Source organism: Bos javanicus, chromosome 7, assembly GCF_032452875.1.
Source record: "Bos javanicus breed banteng chromosome 7, ARS-OSU_banteng_1.0, whole genome shotgun sequence".
NCBI lineage: Eukaryota > Metazoa > Chordata > Mammalia > Artiodactyla > Bovidae > Bos > Bos javanicus.
Window position 1 is genome coordinate 4,846,272 of NC_083874.1, and position 24,548 is coordinate 4,870,819.

General features: G+C 48.9%; 1 protein-coding gene, 1 non-coding gene and 2 pseudogenes across 4 annotated transcripts in view; 1 reads left to right on the top strand and 3 right to left on the bottom strand.

Annotated features, from left to right (window-relative positions):
• PGPEP1 (pyroglutamyl-peptidase I) overlaps positions 1-22,609 on the bottom strand; it is a 39,446-nt gene extending 16,837 nt beyond the window's left edge. The window contains exons 1-3 of one of the 3 annotated variants that reach the window (XM_061421550.1): positions 22,466-22,608; positions 21,605-21,679; positions 20,422-20,474 (exon numbers count right to left, since the gene is read on the bottom strand). In XM_061421550.1, coding sequence (XP_061277534.1) covers positions 20,422-20,474; positions 21,605-21,679; positions 22,466-22,499 — 162 coding nt within the window. In that variant the 5' untranslated portion in view covers positions 22,500-22,608. Of the gene's footprint in view, positions 1-20,421; positions 20,475-21,604; positions 21,680-22,465 lie in introns of all 3 variants that reach the window. The other 2 variants (XM_061421552.1, XM_061421551.1) reach the window with 2 other exon arrangements.
• Positions 3,861-4,746, bottom strand: LOC133250383 (coiled-coil-helix-coiled-coil-helix domain-containing protein 2-like; annotated as a pseudogene).
• Positions 4,958-10,479, top strand: LOC133251755 (large ribosomal subunit protein eL30-like; annotated as a pseudogene).
• Positions 11,583-11,689, bottom strand: LOC133252181 (U6 spliceosomal RNA). Its single transcript, XR_009737811.1, has one exon. It is a non-coding gene; the product is annotated as a U6 spliceosomal RNA (small nuclear RNA).
• Positions 22,610-24,548: the final 1,939 nt, after the last annotated feature.

Genomic DNA, 24,548 nt, shown 5'->3' on the forward strand with positions numbered 1-24,548 from the left:
GGTGCAGGGTATACAGCAGGACCCAACATCTTTACAGATGGACCCAACTCATTAGAGAGTCTCTAACCATCTCAGGATGGAAGAGGTGTAAGAACGTGATGGATTATAAAAGAAATGGGCTCTGATGACCCCAGTGTTCATAGCAGCACTGTTCACAGTAGCTAAGACACGGAAGCAATCTAAATGTCTATCGACAGATGAACGGATAAAGAAGACGCGTGTGTTATATGTACATATATATATGGAATACTAGTCAGCCGTAAAAAAGAATGAAATAAGGTCATTTGCAGCCATGTAGACGGACCTAGAGATTATCATGTTAAGTGAAGTAAGCCAGACAGAGAAATACAAATATTGTATGATGTAAGTGATATTATTCTTATCACTTATCTGGATGCTAAAAAAAAATGACACAAATGAGCTTATTTATAAAACAGAAACAGACTCACAGACATAGATAAAAACTTATGGTTACCAAAGGGGATGGGCGGGGGGGAGTCAAGGAAAAAGATAAACTAGGAGTTTGGGATTAACATACACGAACTACTATATATTAAACAGGCAAACAATAAGGACCTACTGTATAGCACGGGAAACTATAATCAATATCTCGTAACAACCTATAATGGAAAAAATCTATATGCATAGATACACATATGGATACACATATTATATATATATTTACATAAATAAAAAATGGGGCTTTCCAGGTAGCTCAGTGGTAAAGAATCCACCTGCCAATTCAGAAGGCACAAGAGACGCAGTTTCGATCCCTGGGTCGGGAAGATCCCCTGGAGGAGGAAATGGCAACCCACTCCAGTATTCTTGCCTGGAGAATCCCACAGACAGAGGAGCCTGGTGGGCTACAGTCCATGGGGTTGCAAAGAGTCAGGCACTGACTGAGTACACATGCAGGCATATAAACATATATCTGGGAAAAGGGGCTATTAATGGACCACCACAGGGGTACTTTTCTGGGAAAACAGGTGTTTTCTTCAGATTCTCAGTGTGGCAGTGCTCATGACTGGGCTTCTTCCCCCAGATTGGCACAAGGCCCAGTGCACAGCAGACCCAGAAAAATTTCCTGGAGAAGTTGATGGCAACTCACGCCAATATTCTTGCCTGGAGAATTCCATGGACAGAGGAGCCTGGTGGGCTGTGGTCCAAAGTGTCACAAAGAGTTGTATACCTAACACTTGTGGGATTCACTAGAGGTGAGTTTTTATGTTTTGTTTTTTTTTTTTGCCATGCCACATGGCTTCTGGGATCTTAGTTCCCCGACCAGGAATCGAACCCAGGCCCCTGGCAGTGAAATTGTGGAGTCCTAACCACTGGACTGGTAGGGACAGAATAGGATAGTTAAACAGGTGACTGTGGAAGTTCCAGGAGGGGACTATGGGTAGAGAGTAGAGAGGGAAACCCAAGAATTTTGGGGAGATTACTGTAAGTTAATGATCACTCATGTAAGCTATTGGAATGTCATGGAATGAAACAGCATGCTTAACTATAAAGTCAAAAATAAGAGCATGAGATATGCCCCAGGCCATTAGGTGGAAGAAAAATGTCACCACCCTTTTATGTATGTATATATGCTCAGTCACGTCTGACTCTGTGACCCCAGGGACTGTAGCCCGCCAGGCTCCTCTGCCCATGGAATTTTCCAGGCAAGAATACCAAAGCAGGTTGCCATTTCCTCCTCCAGGGAATTTTCCTTACTCGGGGACTGAACGCGTGTCTCTGGAGTCTCCGGCATTGGTAGGATTCTTTACCACTAGCGCCACCTGGGAGTTGGTGACAGACAGAGAGACCCGACAAGACTGAGCGACTGAATTGACTGAGTGCCACCTGGGGAGTCCTACCACCCTTCCCCTGATTTGAACAAGCATCACAATATTCTGAGTTGACCTCAGGGGGTCAGATATTCTCCTGCCCAAAATGAAGGAAGAGCTAGTGATGTAAGCCTCATATCTACTAGAGGGAGACAGTCTTCCCTGCCCCCTTTCCTCTGACTATAAAATTGTAGCCAATTAATCCTCAGGGTAGAGCTCCCTCGCTTGCATCTCTTCCAAGCATGCTATACTAATAAATCTACTTCTTGCCTCACTTTGTCTCTCACTGAATTCTTTCTGCGCTGAGACCTCAAGAACTCGAGCTTCATTAAGTCCTGAAACCCGGTGTTGTGATCTCAGTTGGAAGACCGTGAGTTCTGGCCTGATTCAAGTTGCGGCACATGGGTTCAAGCCCCAGTCAGAGGTGAATGGTTCCGGGAGCACCAGGAGAAGTCCCCAGAGGTGAGTTCTTGCATCTCCTACAGCGGCTGCAGGATTTCCTTCTCCAGTCACCTTGACCTTGCTACCCACACTATTCCAACTCTGTGCCCCATCGACTGCAGTTGCTCTAGAGAGTGTCCAGGAAAGGCGGGTCTCTCCTCACTGATGTGCTGTGTGCTAAGTCACTTCAGTCGTGTCCGACTCTTTGAGACCCCATAGACTGTAGCCCGCCAGGCTCCTCTGTCCATGGGATTCTCCAGGCAAGAATACTGGAGTGGGTTGCCATGCCCTCCTCCAGAGATCCTCCCAACCTAGGAATCAAACCCACGTCTTTTATGTCTCCTGCGTTGACAGGTAGGTTCTTTACAGTACCACTAGCATCACCTGGGAAGCGCCCCCTCACTGATAGATAACTCCAAATTGCTCCCCAAAGAGGGTGTGTCAAGGTCATCTGGAGACCAGAACATCTGGAGGGTAGTGGCGGGTGTAGGGGGGTCTCAAATGCCAACACCAGGAACTAGGACCCCAACCCTCTTGCCAAGCCCAGTGACATGTAAGATCAGGAGGGGTCCCCCAAGAAATTCCACAGCCGGAGAGATAAGGGCAGAATGCAGACTTGGTGCATGGTGAGCTGCAGACACTGGTGGATAGATGACTGGGGGGCAAGGGGGTTATATTTTATGTGAAATCTATTTTAAAACACGCTAAAGAAAAAACTTTGTAAAATATGTAATTTCTCGCACAATCATTTTTCTTGGTCACTAATAGTTCTGTTCTTCATGCTCCCTTGTCCTCTCAACTCCCCGGTCTGTGGAGATGGGAATCAGGGGGGACTTTCCTTAAAGGTTTGCAGATCCAGAGATGAGACAGGCCTGGTGTTCCCGGCACACAGACACGATCTCTACCTGACCATACTGTTTTTTACACCATCGAACCCCTGAGAAGAGCTGGAAGTTTTAGTTCTGTGCTCCCTGTTCCCATTCCCATGATTTTATCAATATTCACCCTGTTTCTGCACACTGCATGCCCAGGCCGATTATTCTGAATGGCCACACATTAAAAATAACAAGATTTGGGATTTCCCTGGAGGTCCAGGGGTTAAAACCCCGTGCTTCCACTGAAGGGGGATCGGGTTCAATCTTTGGTTTGGGAACTAAGATTCCACATGCTGCTCGGTGTGGGCAAAAAAAACAAAAAAAGACATTACAGACCACTTTGCTTGAGGCTTATTGGATACACCCAAGTTTTGTTTGGGCTTCCCTGGTGGCTCAGATAAAGACTCTGCCTGTAATGAGGGAGACCAGGGTTTGATTCCTGGGTTGGGAAGATTCCCTGGAGGAGGGCATGGCAGTCTACTCTAGTGGTTTTCTTTTTTTAGAAAGAAAATCACTTCATTCTAATTAGTTCACAAACAATAACAGCAGAAAATCACGTTTAAGAGGGCATAACTGCTTCTTCTGCCCAAACCCAAACTCAATACCATCCCAATGAACTTCCATATAGTGACAACGCCCTCTTCCACTGCAGTCCTGAAGCACAAAAGCTATTAATAATTAAGGAGAAGTTTAACGGGTGGTCTCACACTTCATATCTTCACTATTAATTTTACTTTATTGCTAAATCAACACGGTCAAGAGAGGTGATTTTTACGTCTTCAATTGGCACTTCTTGATTAAGCTAATCCGTTGGCCAATCTGCACTGTTTGAGCACCTCGATGAAACCCTCGCAAAGTTTAAGGTCACCCTGGCTCTGGGCACACTCTAAAAACTGTTTCACCGCATAGAAGCAGGGGCCATTCTGCTGCAGCTGTGCCAGCTGGGTTCCCTGAGGCTCCTGCTAAGTGATTCAGGCCTTGGGGACTCAGCTCTGCTTCCTCCACTGAAGTCCCCCGTGATGGTGTGACCCAGAGCGCGGCCCAAGGCAGAAGCCACAGCCACACTGGCAGCAGTGTTGCCAGCTGGGCCAGCAGACCTGACTGCTGGGGAGCAGCGCGGGTACCAGCGGCAGGTGGGGGAGCCGCTGCTGGCGGCTGAGCTGTGGGCCCTGGCCTGGGCGCTGCTCTCATCTCAGGCTGGCAGGAGGGGCCACGCAGGAAGTATGGCCTCGGCTTCCACGAGGCATCTTGACTGCACTGCTAAGCCCACTCTAGTGTTCTTGCCTGGAGAATCATATGGACAGAAGAGTCTGGTGGACTACAGTCCATGGGGTCGCCAAGAGTCAGATATGACTGAGCGACCAGGCACAGCACAGCACAAGTTTTGTTTGGCAAGTTGACTGGAGACCAAATCTCCTCTCCTCTCCTGAATTGCCCCTCCTCTGTCTTTGGAATTCTCCAGGCAAGAATACTGGAGTGGGTTGCCATTCCCTTCTCCAGGGGATCCTCCCAACCCAAGGCAGAATCTAAAATCACATCATGAGACTTCCCTGGTGATCTGGTGGCTAAGATTCTGTGCTCCCAATGCGGGGGATCCAGGTTTGATCCCTGGTCAGGGAAACAGATCCCACATACGGCAGCTGAGAGTTCTCATGCCACCACGAAGATCTCATGTGCTGCAACTGGGACCCAGCTTGGCCAAATAAATAAATAAATATTAAAAAAAATAAACCAAGTCATATCACAGCCTTTCCTGCTTCTTCCCTGCTGTGACTCCTGCCGCGCTCAGAATACAACTCTTCACTCCCCACCATGGCCCATGACGCCCGGGGGTCTGGACACTGCCCTCCTCTCCCTTCTGCTCCATCCCCCCAGTGCAGTCGCCTATGTACCAGACTCACTCCTGCCTCAGGGCCTTTGCTCTGGCTGTTCCTTCTGCTTAAAATGCTTCTTCCCTCTCTTTGAGGAGTCAGTTGACTTCTCAGCCCTCATGTCTCAGCCTCCCAAGACCTTCTGGAAGTCCAGCCCACTTTACATGCTCTCTTGACCCCACAGGGGTCCCAGCCACAGCCCAGGATGTGCACGCATTCGGTGCTGATGAATGTCAGCTGAACAAGTGAGCAGCTCAAGCATGGGCTGACAACAAATACAGAACTAGCCGAGCCTAGGCAAGTACTCGGTGCCCCTGAGGGTGCCTTGCTTTCCTTAACTGTAAATGGGTTTGGACTTGCTGTTGGCTAAGACGCTTCTTTCCTTTTTATCCTTTCTTACATCTAAAAGTCACCTCATCCATATGACCCAGGAATCCCACAACTGGTCATAAATCCTGAGGAAACCATACTTGAAAAAGACACATGTACACCAGTACTCACTGCTGCACTATTTACAATAGCTAGGACAGAAGCAGCCTGGATGTCCATCAACAGGTGAATGGATAAAGAAGCTGTGGTACATACACACAATGGAAAACTGCTGCTGCTGCTGCTAAGTCACTTCAGTCGTGTCCGACTCTGTGGGACCCCATAGACGGCAGCCCACCAGGCTCCCCGTCCCTGGGATTCTCCAGGCAAGAACACTGCAGTGGGTGGCCATTTCCTTCTCCAATGCATGAAAGTGAAAAGTGAAAGTGAAGTTGCTCAGTCGTGTCCGACCCTCAGCGACCTCATGGACTGCAGCCTACCAGGCTCCTCCCTCCATGGGATTTTCCAGGCAAGAGTACTGGAGTGGGGTGCCACTGCCTTCTCCGCAATGGAATACTACTCAGCCCTAAAAAGGAACACATCTGAGTCAGTTCTAATGAGGCAGATGAACCTTGAGCCTATTATACAGAGTGAAGTAAGTCAGAAAGAGAAAGACAAATGCCATATATTAATGCGTATATATTCCATAATCTAGAAAGACGATACTGATGAACCTACCTGCAGGGCAGCAATGGAGACGCAGACACAGAGAACAGACTTGCGGACACAGTGGGGCAAGGAGAGGGTGGGACGAATTGAGAGAGGAGCACGGAAACATGCACGTTACTATATGTAAAACAGATGGCCAGCGGGGACTTGCTGCATGATTCAGAGAGCTCAGCCCAGCACTCCGTGACGATCTAGAGGGGTGGGATGGGGTGGGAGGTTGAAGGCAGGTTCAAGAGGGAGGGGACAGATGTATACCTATGGATGATCCATGCTGATATATGGCAGAAACCAACACAATACTGTAAAGCAATTATCCTACAATTAAGAATAAATAAAATTTTTTAAAAAAGTAGCCTCAGGACTTCCCTGGTGGTCCAGTGGCTAAGACTGTGCACTCCCAACGCAGTGGGGCCCGAATGTGGTCCTTGATCAGGAACTAGATCTAGATCCCACGGGCCACAACTAAGACTTGGCAGAGCTAAATAAATAAACATTAATAGAATAAAATAAAAGTAGCCTCACTGTTCACAACAGCTGAAAGGCAGGAACAGCCTGCGTGTTCATCGACGGATGAAAGGATATAAACGAAACACAGTCCACCCACACAGTGGAATTTTACTGAGCCATGAAAAGGAAGGAAACACGGACACTAAAACGTGGGCGAGCTTTGAAAACATCATGCTGTGTGAAAGAAGTCAGACGCAAACGGTCACGTGTTAAGTGATTCCACTTACACGAAATGTCCAGAGCAGGCAAACCCACAGAGACAGAAAGCAGATCGGTGGTGGCAAGGGCTTGGGGCCCAGGGGTGGGGAATGACTGCCAATGGGGACAGGACTCCCTCTCTGGATGATAAAAGCATCCCGGAATTAGAGGCGGTGGTTGGACAGCATGGTGAATGTAATAAATGCCCCTGATTTGTATACTTTAAAAGGGTTAATTTTATATTATGTAAGTTCATCTCAATTTTTTTTTAAGAAAGGGGAAAAAAGCAGCTCTTCACTGCGCAGATGGTGGAAGTTGGGAGTTGGGGCAGAGCCTCTAGAGCCAGGGGACCGGGTTTGTTCTCCCCCTCCTTCCTGGCTGGGTGACTCCAGGCAAGGCACTCACACTCTGTGCACTTTAGTTCCTTCACCTGGAAATGGATGAACAGTGGTGCCCATATCATAGGGGAAAAAATAATAAAACAACACATGTGAAAGGCCTAGTGCTGAAAAGGGCTCAAAACATGTTAAATCATATTTTAAAACAATAATGTGTTTCCTTAAAAAAAAAAAAATCAGGGACTCCTCTGGTGGTCCAGTGGCTAAGATTCCATGCTTCCAATGCAGGGGGCCCAGGCTCGATCCCTGGTCAGCGAATAAGGATCCCACATGCCATGGGGCATGGCCAGAAAGAAGAAAAAGAAAAAATTACGCTGAATGAAAGAAGCCAGACACAAAAGGACAAAAACTGAATGATTTCACTTATATGAGGTCCCTTTACCATCTGAGCCACCTAGGGCTTCCCAGGTAAAGAATCTGCCTGCAGTGAGGGAGACCTGGGTTCAATCCCTGAATCAGGAAGATCCCCTGGAGTAGGAAATGGAAACCCACCCCAGCATTCTTGCCTGGAGAATTTCATAGATAGTACAGTTCATGGGGTTGCAAAGAGTCAGGCATGACTGAAGCGACCGAGCATGCACAGAGCAGTCAGATTCATAGAGACAGAAAGTATTTAAAATGATGGGTGTCAGAGACTGGGCAGAGGGGAAGATGGGGAATTGGTGTTTCAGGGTTTCAGCTGTGAAGATGAAAAAGTTCGGGAGATGAAAGGTGGTGATGGTGTGGTGCTCAGTCGTGTCTGACTCTTGTGACTCCACGGACTGTAGCCTGCCGATGGGGCTCCTCTGCCGATGGGATTTCCCAGGCAAGGATACTGGAGTGGGGTACCATTTCCTCCTCCAGGGGATCTTTTCCCAACCAGGGAAGATCAAACCTGCATCTCTGGAGCATCCTGCATTGGCAGGCAGGTTCTTTACCAGTAGCGCCACCTGGAAAGCCCACGGTAAAGATGGCTACACAACAGTGGGGATGTACTTAGTGCCACTGATTTGTACACCTGCAAACGGTTCAAAGGGCAACGTTTATGTTCTGTATATTTTATTGCAATTTGAAAAAGAAAAAGCTGGAAGCTACAGTCTGTGTCAATCACCTTACTGAGCAGGAACACTAAAGGCATCTGCTGAAGTGCTGACACCAAGGACTCTCAGGCACTTGTTATCAGGAAGACAAACAGCTTCCATCAGGCCTCCTTCCCTGACTGTGGGATCTTAGCACATGATTCCCTGTGGTCTGAGCTGTTCCCTGCGCACCGGACTCTCCACGTTGGAGATTTCTAATTTGGCTCTTTACCAACTGTACTTCATTTTTTGAAACCTGGGAACTATTAGATTCTAATTATATATCCTCCAGAACTTTCTGGAATTCCTTCCTGCTTTTTCTCTCAAGCTCAATGGAAAAATCTAAAATCTACACAGGATGGGACTTCCTTGGCTGTCCAGTGGTTAAGACTCTGAGCTTCCACTGCAGGTGGCAAGAGAGAACTAAGATCCCACATGCCACGCAGTATGGCCAAATAAATCAACAAAACAAAATAAAATCTACACAGTAAATGGGCTTCCCTGGTAGCTCAGTTAGTAAAGAATCCACCTGCAACGCAGGGGACCCAGGTTTGATCCTTGGGTCAGGAAGAACCCCTGGAGGAGGACAAGGCAACCCCCTCCAATATTCTTGCTTGGGAAATCCCACAGACAGAGGAGCGATGAGGTCACAGAGTCAGACACGACTGAGTGACTAAACCGCCACCACAGAGTAAACATCCACTTCCAAGCCCTCCACACACTCATGATTTCAGTCTCCCACAGGAAGCAGCCAGACATGCGAAGGCCCCGGTGTGGAGTCCCCCTCGGTTTCCTTAAATGATGAACTGTGTCCCTTTGTCAGGATCTTGAACGTGTAGGGGAAATGGGGATGTACAAACTTTTCATTTGCAAGGAATGTGAATTTCCCAGAAAGTCATGGGTTCAGAGCACAGTGCACCTTCGCCCAAGCCTCAGGCCGGACAGTCCACCACGTTCAGTTCGTTCTCCCAGTGGAGCTAATACTACTTAATATTTTCCTCAAGCGCAATCATTTAATTTTTTCCCTTAAATACATTTAGCTGTATCCCTAGGTGCCCAGGTGGCACAGTGGTAAAGACTCACCTGCCAATGCAGGAGACACAAGAGTTATGGGTTCGATCCCTGGGTTGGAGAAGATCCCCTGGAGAAGGAAATGGCAGCCCCCTCCAGTATTCTTGCCTGGGAAATTCCAAGGACAGAGGAGCCTGGCGGGCTACAGTCCATGGGTCACAAAGAGTCGGACACGACTGAGTGATGGAGCACGTGCACACACACACACACACGCACACACAAATACTAGGTGACAATACCCATGAGTTACAGGGCAACTTTAATATAAGATACATTATATATTAAAGACATGTGCTTCGTGCTCAGTCGACCAGTTGTGTATTATTAAAGACATGGCCACCATAATTTCACGATTGACCTATATACAGTGTGCGTATACTTTTCATAAAAGAAATATTTCAAAAATAATTTAAAGCACTGCTCTCTTCCTCCAAAAGTATTTTTAAGTTATTCCTTTAAAAATTAACTCAAGTTAAAAAAAAAAAAAAGAAAACTAACTCAAGTAGATAAACAACAAAGTCCTATTGTATAGCACAGGGAACTATATTCAATATCTTGTAATAAACTATAATGGAAAATAATTTGAAAAAGAATATATACATGTATATAATATTGTGTGTATATATATACATATCATTTTGCTATACACCAGAAACTAACACAACATTGTAAATCAACTATATTTCTACTAAAAATATATAAATAAAAACTAACTGAAGCCTCTCTCGCTCCCTGGCCATCTTGGCGGCTGCTCTTGGTTGGGGGCGTCCCGCATCTAAGGCAGGAAGCTGGTGGCCGCAAAGAAGACGGAAAAGTCACTGGAGTCGATCAGCTCTAGGCTCCAGCTGGTTAGGAAAAGTGGAAAGTACGTGCTGGGGTACAAACAGACTCTGAAAATGATCAGACAAGGCAAAGCGAAACTGGCCATCCTCGCCAACAACTGCCCAGCCTTGAGGAAATCTGAGAGAGAGTATTCGCCATGTTGGCCAACAGCACTGGTGTCCATCACCACACTGGCAATAATACTGAACTGGGCACAGCATGTGGAAAATCCTGCAGAGTACGCACGCTGGCTATCGTTGAGCCAGGTGATTCTGATATTACTAGAAGCATGCCAGAACAGACTGGTGACAAGTAAATCATGTACAATTTTTCCTTAATAAAACTGGCCAGAGCTTGTTTAAAAAAAAAAAAAGACTAACGGAAGTAATTTTTTTGAACACAGTGTTCGGACTCTGCCCTCAGGTTAAAGACAAAAAGAACCGTCAGCAGATACTAAATTCTAGTGAGTAGGTTTTCCTTGGGGGAAGTGTGGGTTAGCCATTCTGAAGTTTCTTTCTATTTATTCTGGGATCGATCAAAGAAGTGAACACACCGGGGATCATGGCGGGGGAGGGCCACACTGTCGGAGGAAGGCGTTATATGTCTGTGATGTTGGATCCAATTTGGAGGTATCCGTGCAAATTTCAGGGTTTTGATACAGAAATGGGTGTGAGTTTGGATGCTCTCAAAATACCGCTATTGTTAAAACGGATAACCAACAAGGACCCACTGTATAGCATAGGGAGCTTTACTCCATATTATATAACAACCTAAATAGGGAAATAATTTGAAAAAAAAAAAAACAGATATATGTGTATGTATAACTGAATCACTTTGCAGGTGATTAACAATTAACTCATTGTTCTGCGACCCCATGGACTCTAGCCTGCCAGGCTCCTCTGTCTATGGGATTTCCCCAGCAAGAATACTGGAGTGGGTTGCCATTTCCTTCGCCAGGGGATCTTGCCAACCCAGGGATCGAACCCACGTCTTCTGCATCGCCAGGCAGATTCTCTACCACTAAGCCACCAGGGAAGCCCTAATCAACTGTACTCCAATATAAAATAAAAAGTGTTTGTTTTTTTTTTAAAGAAGGAGGTGCAGGGGTGGGTGAGTGGGTATGAATGTACACACCTCCACTTTCTGGCTCTGCCCACTGACAGAGCTCAGAAACAATGACATCCGAGTAGCAATGAGCACACACAGCTCCCCGATTCCAGCTTTATGATTTTTTTTAAATTTTTAATTGGAGGATTTCATTATTGCTTTACACTGTTGTGTTGGTTTCTGCCAAACATCAATGTGAATCAGGCATAAATATACATATGCTCCCTCCCTCTGTAGCCTCCCTCCCACCCCACCCCCATCTCCTCCCTCTAGGTCATCCAGAGCTCTGGACTGAGCTCCCTATGTTATACAGTAACTTCCCACTAGCTATCTACTTTACACATGGTAGTGGATATACGTCACTGCCAAAAATATGGAATGCTTAACGAATTCGCCTGTTATCCTTGGGTGGAGGCCATGCTAATCGTCTCTGTATTGTTCCAATTTTACTATATGTGCTACAGAAGCGAGCTCTAGCTCTCAGTTTTAAATACTATTATCCACTAAGAATGAAGGCTTTCTTGGAGAAGTGGCTAATTTCAGGGATGGGGCAGGGAGAGTATAAAGGTAGTCCTGGAGTTACTATATGACCCAGTAACTCCCCTTCTAATACAAACATACACACCAAAGATAAATGAAGACCTTCATCTACACAAAAACTTGTGTGTGAATGTCCATCCAGCATTACTCTTATAACCAAAGGGTGGAAATAAGCCACATGGCCGTCAACAGGTGAACAAATAAATGAAACATGATCTCATCCACACAGTGAAATATTACTCAGCCACGAAAAGGAGTGAGGCACCGATTCATGCTACAGCAGGAATGGATCTCGAAAATGTTGTGCTGAGAGGAGAAAAGAGGGACATAAAAGGCCACGTCTTATATGATTCCATTTTTATGAAATGTCCAGAAAAGGCGAATCCATAGAGACAGAAGGTAAATGAGTGGCGACCCGAGGAAAAGGAGGAATGGGAATGACAGTCAGTGGGTATGAGGCATTTTTGAAGTGATGAAAATGTCCTGGATTAAATTGAGGTGATGGTTGTACAACTTTGTGACTATAATTAATAAATCGCTAAATTATACACTTTAAGAGGGTGAAATCTATGGTACATGATTATATCGCAATAAAATTATATCTCAACTTTAAAAAGCACACAAAGCATCTGACATCCAACACTCAGGCAGAAATCAGTAGATCTAAAATTACTGGGAAATTAAATATGTATTTCCAGGGACTTTACTGGTGGTCCAGTGACTAAAGATGCCACGCTCCTGGTGCAGGGGACACAGGTTCAATCCCTGGCCCAGGAAGATTCCACATGCCACAGAGCAAATAAGCCTGTATGTGACAACTACTGAACCCGTGCTCTGCAACAAGAGAAGCCATCACAGTGAGAAACCTGCATGCAGCAATGAGGACCCAGTGCAGCCAAAAATAGATTATTATTTTTCTAAAAAGTGTATTTTCAAAAAGTGAGCATGGAATCAAAAAAAGAAGAAAGTGCTCAAGAATAATGGGCTTCCCAGGTGGCAATAGTGGTAAAGAACCCACCTGAGAATGTAGGAGATACAAGAGACTTGGGTTCAGTCCCTGGATGGCGAAGATCCCCTGGAGAATGAAATGGCAACCCACTCCAGTATACTTGCCCAGAAAATCCCATGGACAGAGGAACCTGGCAGGCTACAGTCCGTGGGGTCGCAAAGAGTTGGACACGACTGAAGCGACATGACACAACACAAGAATGACAGGGACATGGACTACAGACACAGGAGCCAGCCTGAACAGGCTGCCATGGGCCAAATGTGGGACAATTTGAACATCAAAATTAAGACAGTAAGAAAAGAATCTGGAAAAGATTGTGTGTGTGTGTGTGTGTGTGTGTGTACAACTGAATCAGTTTGCTGTACACCTGAAACTAACACATTGTCAACCAATTCTACTCCAATATAAAATAAAATCTTTTTAAACAAATTAAGAGAGGGATTTCCCTGGTGGTCCAGTGGTTAAGATGCTGTGCTCCAAATGCAGGAGGCCCAGGTTCCATCCCTGGTCAGGGCACTAGATCCTGTTTGCCACAACTAAAAATCCTGCATACTGCAATGAAGATCCATGTGCCACAACTAAGACGGGGCATAGTCAAAGAAAAAATAATTTAAAAAATAAAGACAGTAAGAGATTATCATCTGTGGAGGACAGTCAGTACCCATGAATTCACACAGATACAAATACACTTCCAGTAGAAAGCCATAAAAAGTATCGAAGGAAAGAAGGAATTAGAAAACCATCATTTGGCAACCATCATAGGAAAATAAAAACTAATTGAATGAGACTCACCAGGAGATCCTAATATGATCTCGATGTAACTCTCTATGGGATACTTTTTCTTTACAAAGGGCAAGAAAGTAACTTTGCAGAGAAGAAACCCATCCTTTCTCGCCTTTAACAAGTCAACAGCGCATCCAGTGCCTCCTGATACCATCCCTGCAGAAGGACACAACATCACTTCTGTGGGATTCTTGTCCCAAGCACACAGCCTCCGGTCTAGTCTTGAGGAGACACCACCCGAGGGACGTTCTTAGCCAACAACATCATCCGTGAGACTCAAAGGAAGACTGAGGAACTTTCCAGATCACAAGGGATTAGAGAAATGGAACGACTGAACCCTATGCACAATCCAGAATTCTCTTTCGCCATGAAGAATTTTAATACGATGCGGGGCAAAATCTGAATCAGAGCTGTACATCACAGAATTGTGTCAGCGTTCAAGGAGTCTGATTTTGATCACCGTGCTGAGGTCGTGTTTTAGGAAACATACAGTGACATATTTAAAGACAGAGGGGTCTCGCGCCTGCAGCTGACTCCTAAACAACACAAAGCATGACAGTTCCTCAAAACATGAAACACAGAATTATCTTACGATGCAACCATGCCACTTCAGGGTGCATACCCACAAAAGCTGGAAGCAGGGTCTTGAAGAGATACTCCCTGTTTGTGTTCATGGCTGCATTACTCACGGGTGCTCAAATGTAGAAGCAATCCGCGTGTCTACTGACCCATTAATGGATAAGCAAAATGTGGTATATACCTGCAATGGACTGTTAACCAGCCTTAAAGAGGAAGAAAATTCTGACACATGTTACTGTATGAGTGAACCTTGAAAACCCTATGCTAAATGAAATAAGCCAGACACAAAAGGACAAAACTGGATGGTTCGACTTACATGAAGTCCCTAGTGTGGTCAGAGTCTTAGTGACAGAAAGTACAATGATAGCCGCCAGGGGCCATGGGGAGAGGGGAGAATGGGGAGTTAGGGTTTAATGGCAATGGAGTTTCAGTTTGGAAGATGAGAAAGTTCTGGAAATGAATGACGATGATGGATGCAAAACAATGTGAATGTATTTAATAACAGTTAATGTGGTAAAGTTTTTGTTATATATATTTTACCACAATTAAAAAAATTACTTAGCAGTAAGAAAATATTTTAAACTATATTTATCTACCTACCTACCTATTTATCCACCTGCTGCTGCTAAGTCGCTTTAGTCGCGTCCAACTCTGTGCGACCCCATAGACGGCAGCCCACCAGGCTCCCCGTCCCTGGAATTCTCCAGGCAAGAACACTGGAGTGGGTTGCCATTTCTTTGTCCAGTGCATGAAAGTGAAAAGTGAAAGTGAAGTGGCTCAGTAGTGTCTGACTCTTTGCGACCCCATGGACTGCAGCCCACCAGGCTCCTCGATCCATGGGATTTTCCAGGCAAGAGTACTGAAGTGGGGTGCCACTGCCTTCTCCCTATCTATTTATCTATGTGCTTAGTCATGTCTAACTCTTTGTGACCCCATGGACTGTAGCCTGCCAGGTTCCTCTGTCCATGGAATTTTTCAAGCAAGAATACTGGAGTGGGTTGCCATTTCATTCTCCAAGGGATCTTTCCAACCCAGGGATCTAACCTGAGTCTCCTACATAGGCAGACAGATTCTTTACCACTGAGCCACCTGGGAAGCCCCTAATTATCTATAGAGAAATGCAATATAATGTTAACATTTGGGGACTCCGGGTGTGAAAAGCCTTCTTGGCACTATCCTTATAACTTGTCAAAAAATAAATTTTTTTAAATGAATGGGGTTAAAGATGGCTTTCTCTCCCACCACTGCTGAGAGGAGAAATCTCCAGCAAAGACCTTCTCTCGACATAAGGTAAATAATTTCATCTATCTTTATATCCTGTCAACGACAACCTCATTTCTCCTTGCCCTCCTGCCCCCTGCAGCTTGAAATTGCCCTGTCTCCTCGCCGGCTTTTCTTCCCCATGGACCTGGCAGCCCTTTCTGGCAACAGAAGATGAAAGGGCAGTAATTAAAAGAATCCATGACTTCCCTGGCGGTCCCGGGGTTAAGAATCTGCCTGCCAATGCAGGGGACACCGGTTCAATCCCTGGTCCGGGAAGAATCCACGTGTAGCAGAGCAGCTAAGCCCGCGTGCGGCAACTGCTGAAGACTGAGCCCTAGAGCCTGTGCTCAGCAACAAGAGAAGCCACTGCAGTGAGAAGCCTCCGCGCCGCAACCAGAGGGGAGCCCCACGCTCCAGCACCAGAGAAAGCCTGCACGCAGCGACGAAGACCCAGTGCAGCCGAAAATAAATAATTTGTTAAAAGAATTCTAAAGAAAAAAAATCCATCTCCCAGGTTAAGTGAGGACTTCAAAGGATTACCTTTATTCATTTAGAGTTTCGCTTGGGGACTTGTCCTCAAAGCGAGACTGCAGCGGGCCACCCAATGTGCGGGCAAGTCAACTGGTGGAACCATCTCTGTGGGTGGGGGGCTGGGAGACTGAAGATGCTGCTGACTCGGTTAGTAACCCAGCCAGGAAAACTCTAGAGGGCACAGGAACCCCCTCGGTGGCCACCACAGTGTGATGTGCCAGACAGACATGCAGCAGCCCCACCCTGTGGATCCTCTCTTTGCCTCTCTTCACCTCGCAGACTGGTTCCCACCTGCTGATCACCCTCATCTGCACACAGTAACTCAAGGGTCACTCCCACCCACTGGGTGATGTCTACCGGGCATTAGTGGGAACAACTGTCCACATGACTGCTGATGATTCAAAAATCACCTGATGCCAGCAGGGTGTCATGGAGTGGGTCACCTTCTTGTTCTAACCTTTTCTCCTCATGTCCTCTGGGTCCTCACCTACCCCCTCCCCAGCTGGGGGTAAAATAAACTAAGAAAACCATCACTGGGACTTCCCTGGTGGTCCAGTGGTTGAGAATCTGCCTTCCAATGCAAGGGACGTGGGTCTGATCCCCGGTTGGGGAACCAAGACTCCACATGCCTCAGGGCAACTAAGCCCACGTGCTGAGACTAGAGAAGCCTCCGCACCGCAATGAAGACCCAGCACCGACGCTGAAATTTAAAAAGAAAAGAAAATCATCATTGAAGATACACACACGTCACATGGCCAGCATCCCCAGAGAGGCAACCACATGCTCATCAAAGACCCTGAGAGGGGCGTCCTTGCTGCTGTATTCCTGGGGAGCAAACCCTGAAGGCCCCAGTGCCAGTGCCAAGGAGAAGAGGGGGGGTCGGGAGAGAGGACAGCTGTCCCTGCCCCCAGAGACACACCAGTGCAGGCTGAGCAAAAGCAGCCAGTGGGAGAGGATCACGGAGCCTGCTCCAAGGACCACCTCCTTTGCTTGCCGCTTGAGACCAGGCAACACCCATCTGTGGTGACAGAGCTCAGGAAGCAGCTGCCTACAGGGCAGGATGAGGCGATGGGGGGCAGCGGGTGGGTACTGAGCAGGAAAGAATGTTCGGGGTTGATGGGAATCAAACAACTATCTTGCTCAAAGCATTAGTGACATGGACATGGATACTTTTTTATTTATTTGTTTTTTTTTATTTTTTGCCACACAGCACGGTATATGGGGATCTTCCTGGGCCAGGAATTGAACCCAAGTCCCCTGCAGTGGAAGCACAGTGTCTTAACCACTGGACCACCAGGGAAGTCCTAGGATAAATACTTTTCACCAAAGTGATGGGGGCATTGAAGACATGGGTACATGATTTTAAACAAATGATTCCCCAAATTTTAAGAAGGGCAAGGGTGGGAGAGGAATAGCTACACTTTTCATTTGAAGTTTGGAAAGGTTAGGAGAAGCTAAATTCTTGGCTTCTGAATACTTTCTGCTCCAAAAGGTCTGGACAGTTCTCCTGGGGGGGAGGGTAACAGTGCACCCCGAGTCCGCCAGGCACATATCGTGAAAGGAAAGGGACTTGGGCGCCCCAGACAACGCATTGTCTACACCCATCTACCTGACAAGACCCTGCTGCTCGGCTGCGTCTGACCGATTCCCTTGACCCCACAACAAAGACCCCCTTTGTTCCCTGGTTAATATCCTTAGCAGGTCTGTCTAGACTCACTGTGGCAGTAATTGTCCCGTGATGTCACTAGGACCTGTGACCCAGTTCCTCCTTGCCCTGCTTGGTCAGAGAAGGCTCCAGACATCCCCAAGCTAAGGGGTCCCAGCCCTTGACACCCACCTGAGCCTCCTAGGGAGAGACACACCCACAGCTAGCATCCCATGCTAACCACCCAAGACCTGCGAGGAGATATGACACTTGAAAAATGCACTCCCCTCCTGCTTGAGGTGCTGAGAGGTAGCGGCGTCTTGGACAAAAGGAAAGGGGGGTGCCCCTCTATCCCCAGAGCTCCCACCTCCCCCATGGAGCTGGTGGGAAACAGGTCACCCTCTGCTGGGGCACAACTTCACCCAGGGCGTGAGGAAGGAAGGTCAGATGAGAGAGAGAAGAGAGACAGAAACAGACAGAGAGACAGAGAGCGAGACAGACAGAGAAAGAAGTGGGGAGAAGGAGAGAGAAAGGAGGGAGCGAAAGACAGAGGTGGAGGGAGAAGGGGAGAGAGAGAGAGCTTGAGCGACAGAAACAGGGGAAAGACAGAGACCCAGAGAGGCCACGGGAAACTGGAAGAGAGAGACAGAAGGGAAGAGAGATATGAAGAGAGAAGGGGAAAGACAGAGGTCCAGAGAGCAAGAAACAGAGAAACAGAGACACCCAGAGAGAAGCCGAGAGAGACAGAGATGTGGAGAGACAGGCTGAGAGGGGCAATCCGGTCCCTGGCAGAGGAGGAGGAGTTCCTTCCCCAGGTGGCAGCTTAAGCTTCAGGAAAAAGCAGTTGGGACAGGAGGTGACTGCTGCTCACCTCCCCTCACCCAACACCCATCTTCAGCTTGAGGTGATGACATCAGTGGTTGCCCACAGCTAATGTCTGGGCCACACCAAAAGCACTCCTAGGCATATTTTCTTGAGGAATGGGTTAGACCCGTCCAGTGGCTACACTCCTCCCATGGGCAAATGTGTTCCATCCAGAGTAACTGGAAAGCACCACCAGCAGCTCCAAGTTACCCCATGGGCGGATCCTGCAGATGCCCTGCTGTACAGCAGGTGTGGGTTGCTGTTCAGTCGCTCAGTCATGTCCGACCCTTTGTGACCCCACGGGCTGTAGCCCACCAGGCTCCTCTGTCCATGGGACTTTCTAGGCAAGAATACTGGAGTGCAAAGGCATGCGCCACAACTGCAACTGCATTGACACCAAGTTCTAGAATAGGCAGGATGCACCTGTGGTGGCCATAACGGCTGCAGAGACGTCTGCACCTGGGTGGGGGGCAGCGGGTGGTGGGAGTAGCTGGGAAAGGACATAAGGGGATTCTGCAATGCCGAAGAGCACAGAAGGGGCTGAGAATGTTCTAGATTTCAATCTGGGCTCAGGCGCCACAGAGGTGCACAGGCATCAAACATCATGGAGTTAGACAGCTGAGTGCACTCAGGGTACCTGGGGGCGCCTCCAGCTTTTTAAAAGGGAAATGATCAGGTCTGGGAAGGTTGGCATCTTTTTAGCTGGGCAATGGTGGAGAACCCTCTCTTGCTGTCTCATAAAGTAAAGGAAGAAAATTCAAAGACTTCTAGAGGCGAGGTCTGGAGAGAGGGTTGACTGAAATAGAAAGTGGATCTCCCCTCCGGCAGCAGGAGGAGAAGCTGCCATCCTTCACCATCCGAGTCCTGATGCTCTGAGGGATTTCCAAAGATTGTTTAATTGATTTTTCTCCTATTTAGATGCAGATCATAGTGTCTGGGGGCCCGGGAATTCAGACACACGGCTTTGTATCCACTCAGCCCCGTGAAGGCTCCTGTCTGAAACTCGCACAAAGCCAGACACACACGCCTTGAGAAACACGCTGTTTCCTTTTTGTCTGGGGCTCCAGGGAGCGGGTGCGACGAGCAGGGCCTCAGACATGCTCCCATCTGTGGAGTCCCGGGGATCCCGTCCCTCTGTCCTGCTTCCAAAGTGGGGTGAAATTTTTTTTATAAAAGAGAGACAAATGTGGCTGAGATTTTGAGGTCTGGAAGAAGGGTGATAAAAAAACATGGGGGTTTCCCAACTAGGTGTTGATACACTGAGGTTTCAACTTGGAGTTTTCTCCAAACTCAGGGCTCTGGAGTGGAAAGTCAGGGCGGGGGGTGCTTTAAATCAAGCAGCTAATGGGCTAGGATTAACACTAGTTTGGCTCCGGTCTCTGCAGATCTGATTTATATAAGGAGAAAACGTTTCTCTCTTTCTCTCTGCCCATTGTTCCCCAGTCTGTCTCTCCAAATGCCCCAGCTGACAAAGAAACCAGAAGGCTTGGGACAACAGGAAGGACTCCCCACTCCCCGCCCTCAATATGCAGTCTTTGCTTCCTTCAGCTGCCAGGAGGCAACACAGAGGATCACTGCAATCCCCTCTACAAGGTTGCCACAATTCCCAATATCCGTGCTTGGTCCCCCCTAAACCTGGCTGGAGCATGGGAACTCTTTTGAAGAAAGACCATTCTGGTTTCTGAGCTGGATGACCTCAAATAACTCTGTGGGCCTCAGTTTCCTCATCTGTAAAGTGGGCACAAGAATAAACACACCTAAGGGTTGTTGGAAGAACTCAGTGCTCTAGGCAGAAAAAATGTCTGGCGCAGAACAAGCTCTCAACAAACAGTACAGCAGTAACTATCTGAGCAGGAATATCTGTCAGACTGCTAACATCTCTCTCCACGAAGCTTCACAGGAGACACTCTCTTCTTAGGCTGCTCGCTTTCCTTGGCACCAAATATTGCCAGGGGAAGCCCAGCCTGATTCCTCCCCTCTGGATTCAGTTACCTGGACCGCAATCCAGCTGGCATTCACAGTGTGTTCCCCAAAAGGGCCGAATCCTGAAAAAAAAAAAAAAACGAAAAGCAGCACATCACCACCCAGTGGCCCCTCCTGGCCTGCCCAGGGCCAGGCGGCTGTGTGTATCCACGAGAATGGAGCACGGAGCTTCAGGAGCAGCCATCCCCGGGGACAATGTCAGGGGCCTGGTCCAAGTTCTGGGGTACACCCAGTGGTCCCTTCAGAGCGCCCTGCCACATAACTGTTCTTAACTGAAGTTGTGAGTCCTATCTTGTTCTCACTCTCACCTGATCTTGTGCCAGCAAGGGGCCAGTGCCCCCTTTTTGCTCCAGAAAAGGCTGACTTTGTTCCTCTCTCAGTTTCTTCCCCTATCCTTGATTCCCAAATATAATTATTCCATCACTGTCTTTGTGCACCATTCCTGGACCCTGGAATTACAGGGCTGGAGGTGCTCCGTGATTCACGGTCTGATAAGGAATGGCCCTTAAGGAATGTACATGGGTATCTCCCAGGTCAGGCTGTCCAGGCACCATCCCATCCTCCTCCTCCCCATTCATTTACAAACCAGACTGTACCTGAGGAGGTGCCAGGTGCTCTGCATGCCCTGTGGCCTTCAGCCCCCCTGTGCCTCCCTTTCAGGCAAGGGTGTTTCCTGACTGAAGCACAGAGAGGTGAAATCAGCTGTCCAAGGTCACACAGTGAGAAGACGGAAGAGCACGGATTCAAATCCAGGCCCAGCAGAGTCTGTGGCCTGCCTCTTCTGACCAACCCACACACACTATCTAAAACATAAATCTCTTGAAGAGAGGCTGTCCTTGATCACGAGTCATGGGTCACTCCAGCTGGGCCAAGTGCCCCTGGTGGTATCATGGCCCTGGGAGGAATACTGTGCCCTGGAATAGCAGGGGGCCCCCAAGTAGGGTCAGAATCTCTCTACCCCTTTCCTCCTCCTGCATGGACCAAATATGGGTCCCAGCTCAGCCACTGACAAACAAGGGCACCTCTGTGACCCTCGGTTTCTCCTTCTACAAAATGAAACGGTAAAGATGTAATAACCTCAGGCCAGAAAAATGTCCCTCCCAGGGCCGCCGCCAGAGTCAGCCCTAAAGTAATAAACAAGCAGACACAGGAGGGCTGCAAGGGAAAGTGACCCTCTGGCAACTCGACACACCTGCCAGGTAAGTGGCTTCTTCCATCTTCCTAGGAGTTCCAGGACCAGCCCGGACCTTCCTGGGCCACACACCACCTGTTTGAATCGTGGCCAGATTTCTCACTCTCACCCCTCATGACGGTCCCCCACCCCCACCCCCCCGCAGAGGCCCGGCGGAAGTTGACGCCCACGAGGCTCCGAGGCGGAGTCTCTCGGAGGGGGAGGCGCAGTTAGTTTCGGGGAGTTGGTGACAGAGGAGTGGGTCGGGGGGAAGGGGGAGCAGGCTTATCCACAGGCAGGAAAGATTTTGATCAAGACAGTCCCTGAAACAACCGGAAGAACTGCCGGCACCCGAGGTCTCCCGAACTCCGCCTGCCCCTGCCTCGGGGGAGCAGCCCCTCATTAGGGCAGGGTTCGGGGAGCAGTGTCTGGCAAGACGTTCATTTGTCACCGGGGCACTTCCTGCCCGCAACTCGGCCTTTGTCCCCTGGGACCGGGGGTGGTGACAAGCCCGACCTCGGGAGGGCAGACACAACAAACAGGTGTCCGAAGGGTCACTGTCCCCAACGGGGAAAGGAAGGACGCCCAGGGGCCTGCTCCGTGCGGGGCGTTTGCCAGGACCCCCCACGTCCTTGGCTGCCCCGACCCCTGACAGTGGGACCACAGGGGCGCCCCCTTCTCCACGTTCTCCGTTTCGCGCGGACTGCGCTGGGCTGCCGCGGGCGATGACACCTTCCAAACCTGAGGCGACTTTTAGCACCCACCCCACCCGGGCCGCCGCGTCCCTCCCCGCGACGCGCCTCGCCGCCTCCCGAGCCGCCCCACCCAGCCCTGCCCCGGGCCGCCGCCGCCGCGGCCGCCATCCGCGCGATGCCCTCGTACCCGTCACCACCACCGCCTTCCTGGGCTGCTCCATGGCGGGCTCAGGCTGTGCCTCTGACCGGTTCCCGGTCGGCGCTGGCGAGTCAGCTGCCGCCGCTCGGACCCGCGCCGCCCCTAACCCTAACCCCGAGCTCGGCCCCGCCCCCGAGCCCGCCCCGCCCCCGCCAGGCCCCGCCCCCGTCCGGGCCGCCGGTCGTGCGCGTGCCCGGCCCGAGACGCAGCGTGCGCGCCGCGTCCATAATTCTCCGCTGAGAAGTGCGTGGCTGCTCGAGGTCCCCAACCTGTTTCCCCACCTGCAGAATTCGGACGGTTCGTCTCGCAGGCTGTGGCCTCTCGAACTCACTGAGTCATGCCTTGGGGACGAGCTGGTCATTTAGTACACAAATGTTCACTGATCGCTTTCTGTGAATTATATCGGAACCCCCCTCCCATCTCCCTGTGAGTAAGGCTCTTTTTCTCTGTCCCTTTGACAGAGAAAAACTGAGGCAAAGTTTGGAAAGCCACTCACCTAAAGCCTCCTGGGGCCACAGATGCGGCATTCAGGCCAGGAGTTTGAGGAGGGGAACGAAATAAAGTGAAAACATGGCACAACTGGGTGGTGCTTAAAGCAGGCTCCTACGTTGAGAAACGGAGAAGGCAATGGCACCCCACTCCAGTACTCTTGCCTGGAAAATCCCATGGACGGAGGAGCCTGGTAGGCTGCAGTCCATGGGGTCGCTAAGAGTCGGACACGACTGAGCGACTTCACTTTCACTTTTCACTTTCACACATTGGAGAAGGAAACGGCAGTCCACTCCAGTGTTCTTGCCTGGAGAATCCCAGGGACAGGGGAGCCTGGTGGGCTGCCGTCTGTGGGGTCGCACAGAGTCGGACACGACTGAAGCGACTTAGCAGCAGCAGCAGCACGTTGAGAAGGAGGCTGATGTGGCCCCAGAGACCAGGCCTTCCCCTGCTTGTTTCTCCAATACACAGCTGCTCTAACCCCAGCAGTCCTCCAAGCGCCCAACCTCAGGGCCTTTGCACTTGATGCTCCCTCTGCCTGGAACGTGTTCTGAAGATTCCTGCAAAACCAAATGCTTCTCCTTCAGAACTCAGCTGGAACATAAACTCCCCCTAGGTGTCCGCCTCACCTCGGCTGAAATCCCTACCCCACTTCACGACCACCCTGCTAGGTCCATCTCATTTCCTTGTTCCACTCTCTTCAGAGCAGCAATCACATTCAGAAATCATCCCTTTAGAGGCACTGCTGTTCTGGTTTATTTCCCACTTCCTGCCCTAAATTCCAGAGCAGGGGCATTAGAGCCTTGTGCCTGGCACACAGTAGGTCCCCAGTCCACGTTCATCAGAGGTCAGAATTCCTCCCAAGATAGCCAGAAAAATAACGCTGAGTTTCTGGCCACATCCTTAGAAACAGGGCTGGACCTTGGAGTTGGGTCACTGACCTCTCATTCCAAGCAGCCTTGGCCTGGATTAACCAGGGTGCTGACCAAGGACCGTCTGTCTCTGAAACCAGGCCTCAGAATACCCAATGCAGCATTCTCTGAACTGCCCGAAGCCTTGTTTGTAAGCTCAAACCCGAGATCACATACTTAGTGGCTATTTTGGTCTCTGGCAGCTTCAGGTAGAATTCAGAAAATCTGAGATCTTGCCTGGGCTGGCTTGGGAGTGAGACCTCAGCCAATGGGAAGAAGAGAACAGAACTAAAATCTTAACCAAGAATCAGATTTTATCATTCAAACATGTAATAAGTGTCTGGGATGGAGTGCATGCATTGCTAGAAGCCGGGGCTTTGGAAAGAGAGAAACCACAGTGGGTGTCATTTTCCCCCCATTGCACTGGGGAAATAAAGGGAAACTGTTAACACCCAGAGTGAATGGTGATCGGAGAAACTGAGTCACGCGCTACTGGCACGAGTGGGGATGAAAGTTCGCGGTCACTGGATGCAGTCCCCGTTTAAGCATATCACTAGTGTTCTTTTTTTCTTTTTAAGGTCTTTAAAAAAAATTATTTGGCTGTGCCAGGTTTTAGTTGCGGCACTCAGGATCTTCATTGTGGCATTCAGGATTTTTAGCTATGGCATTCA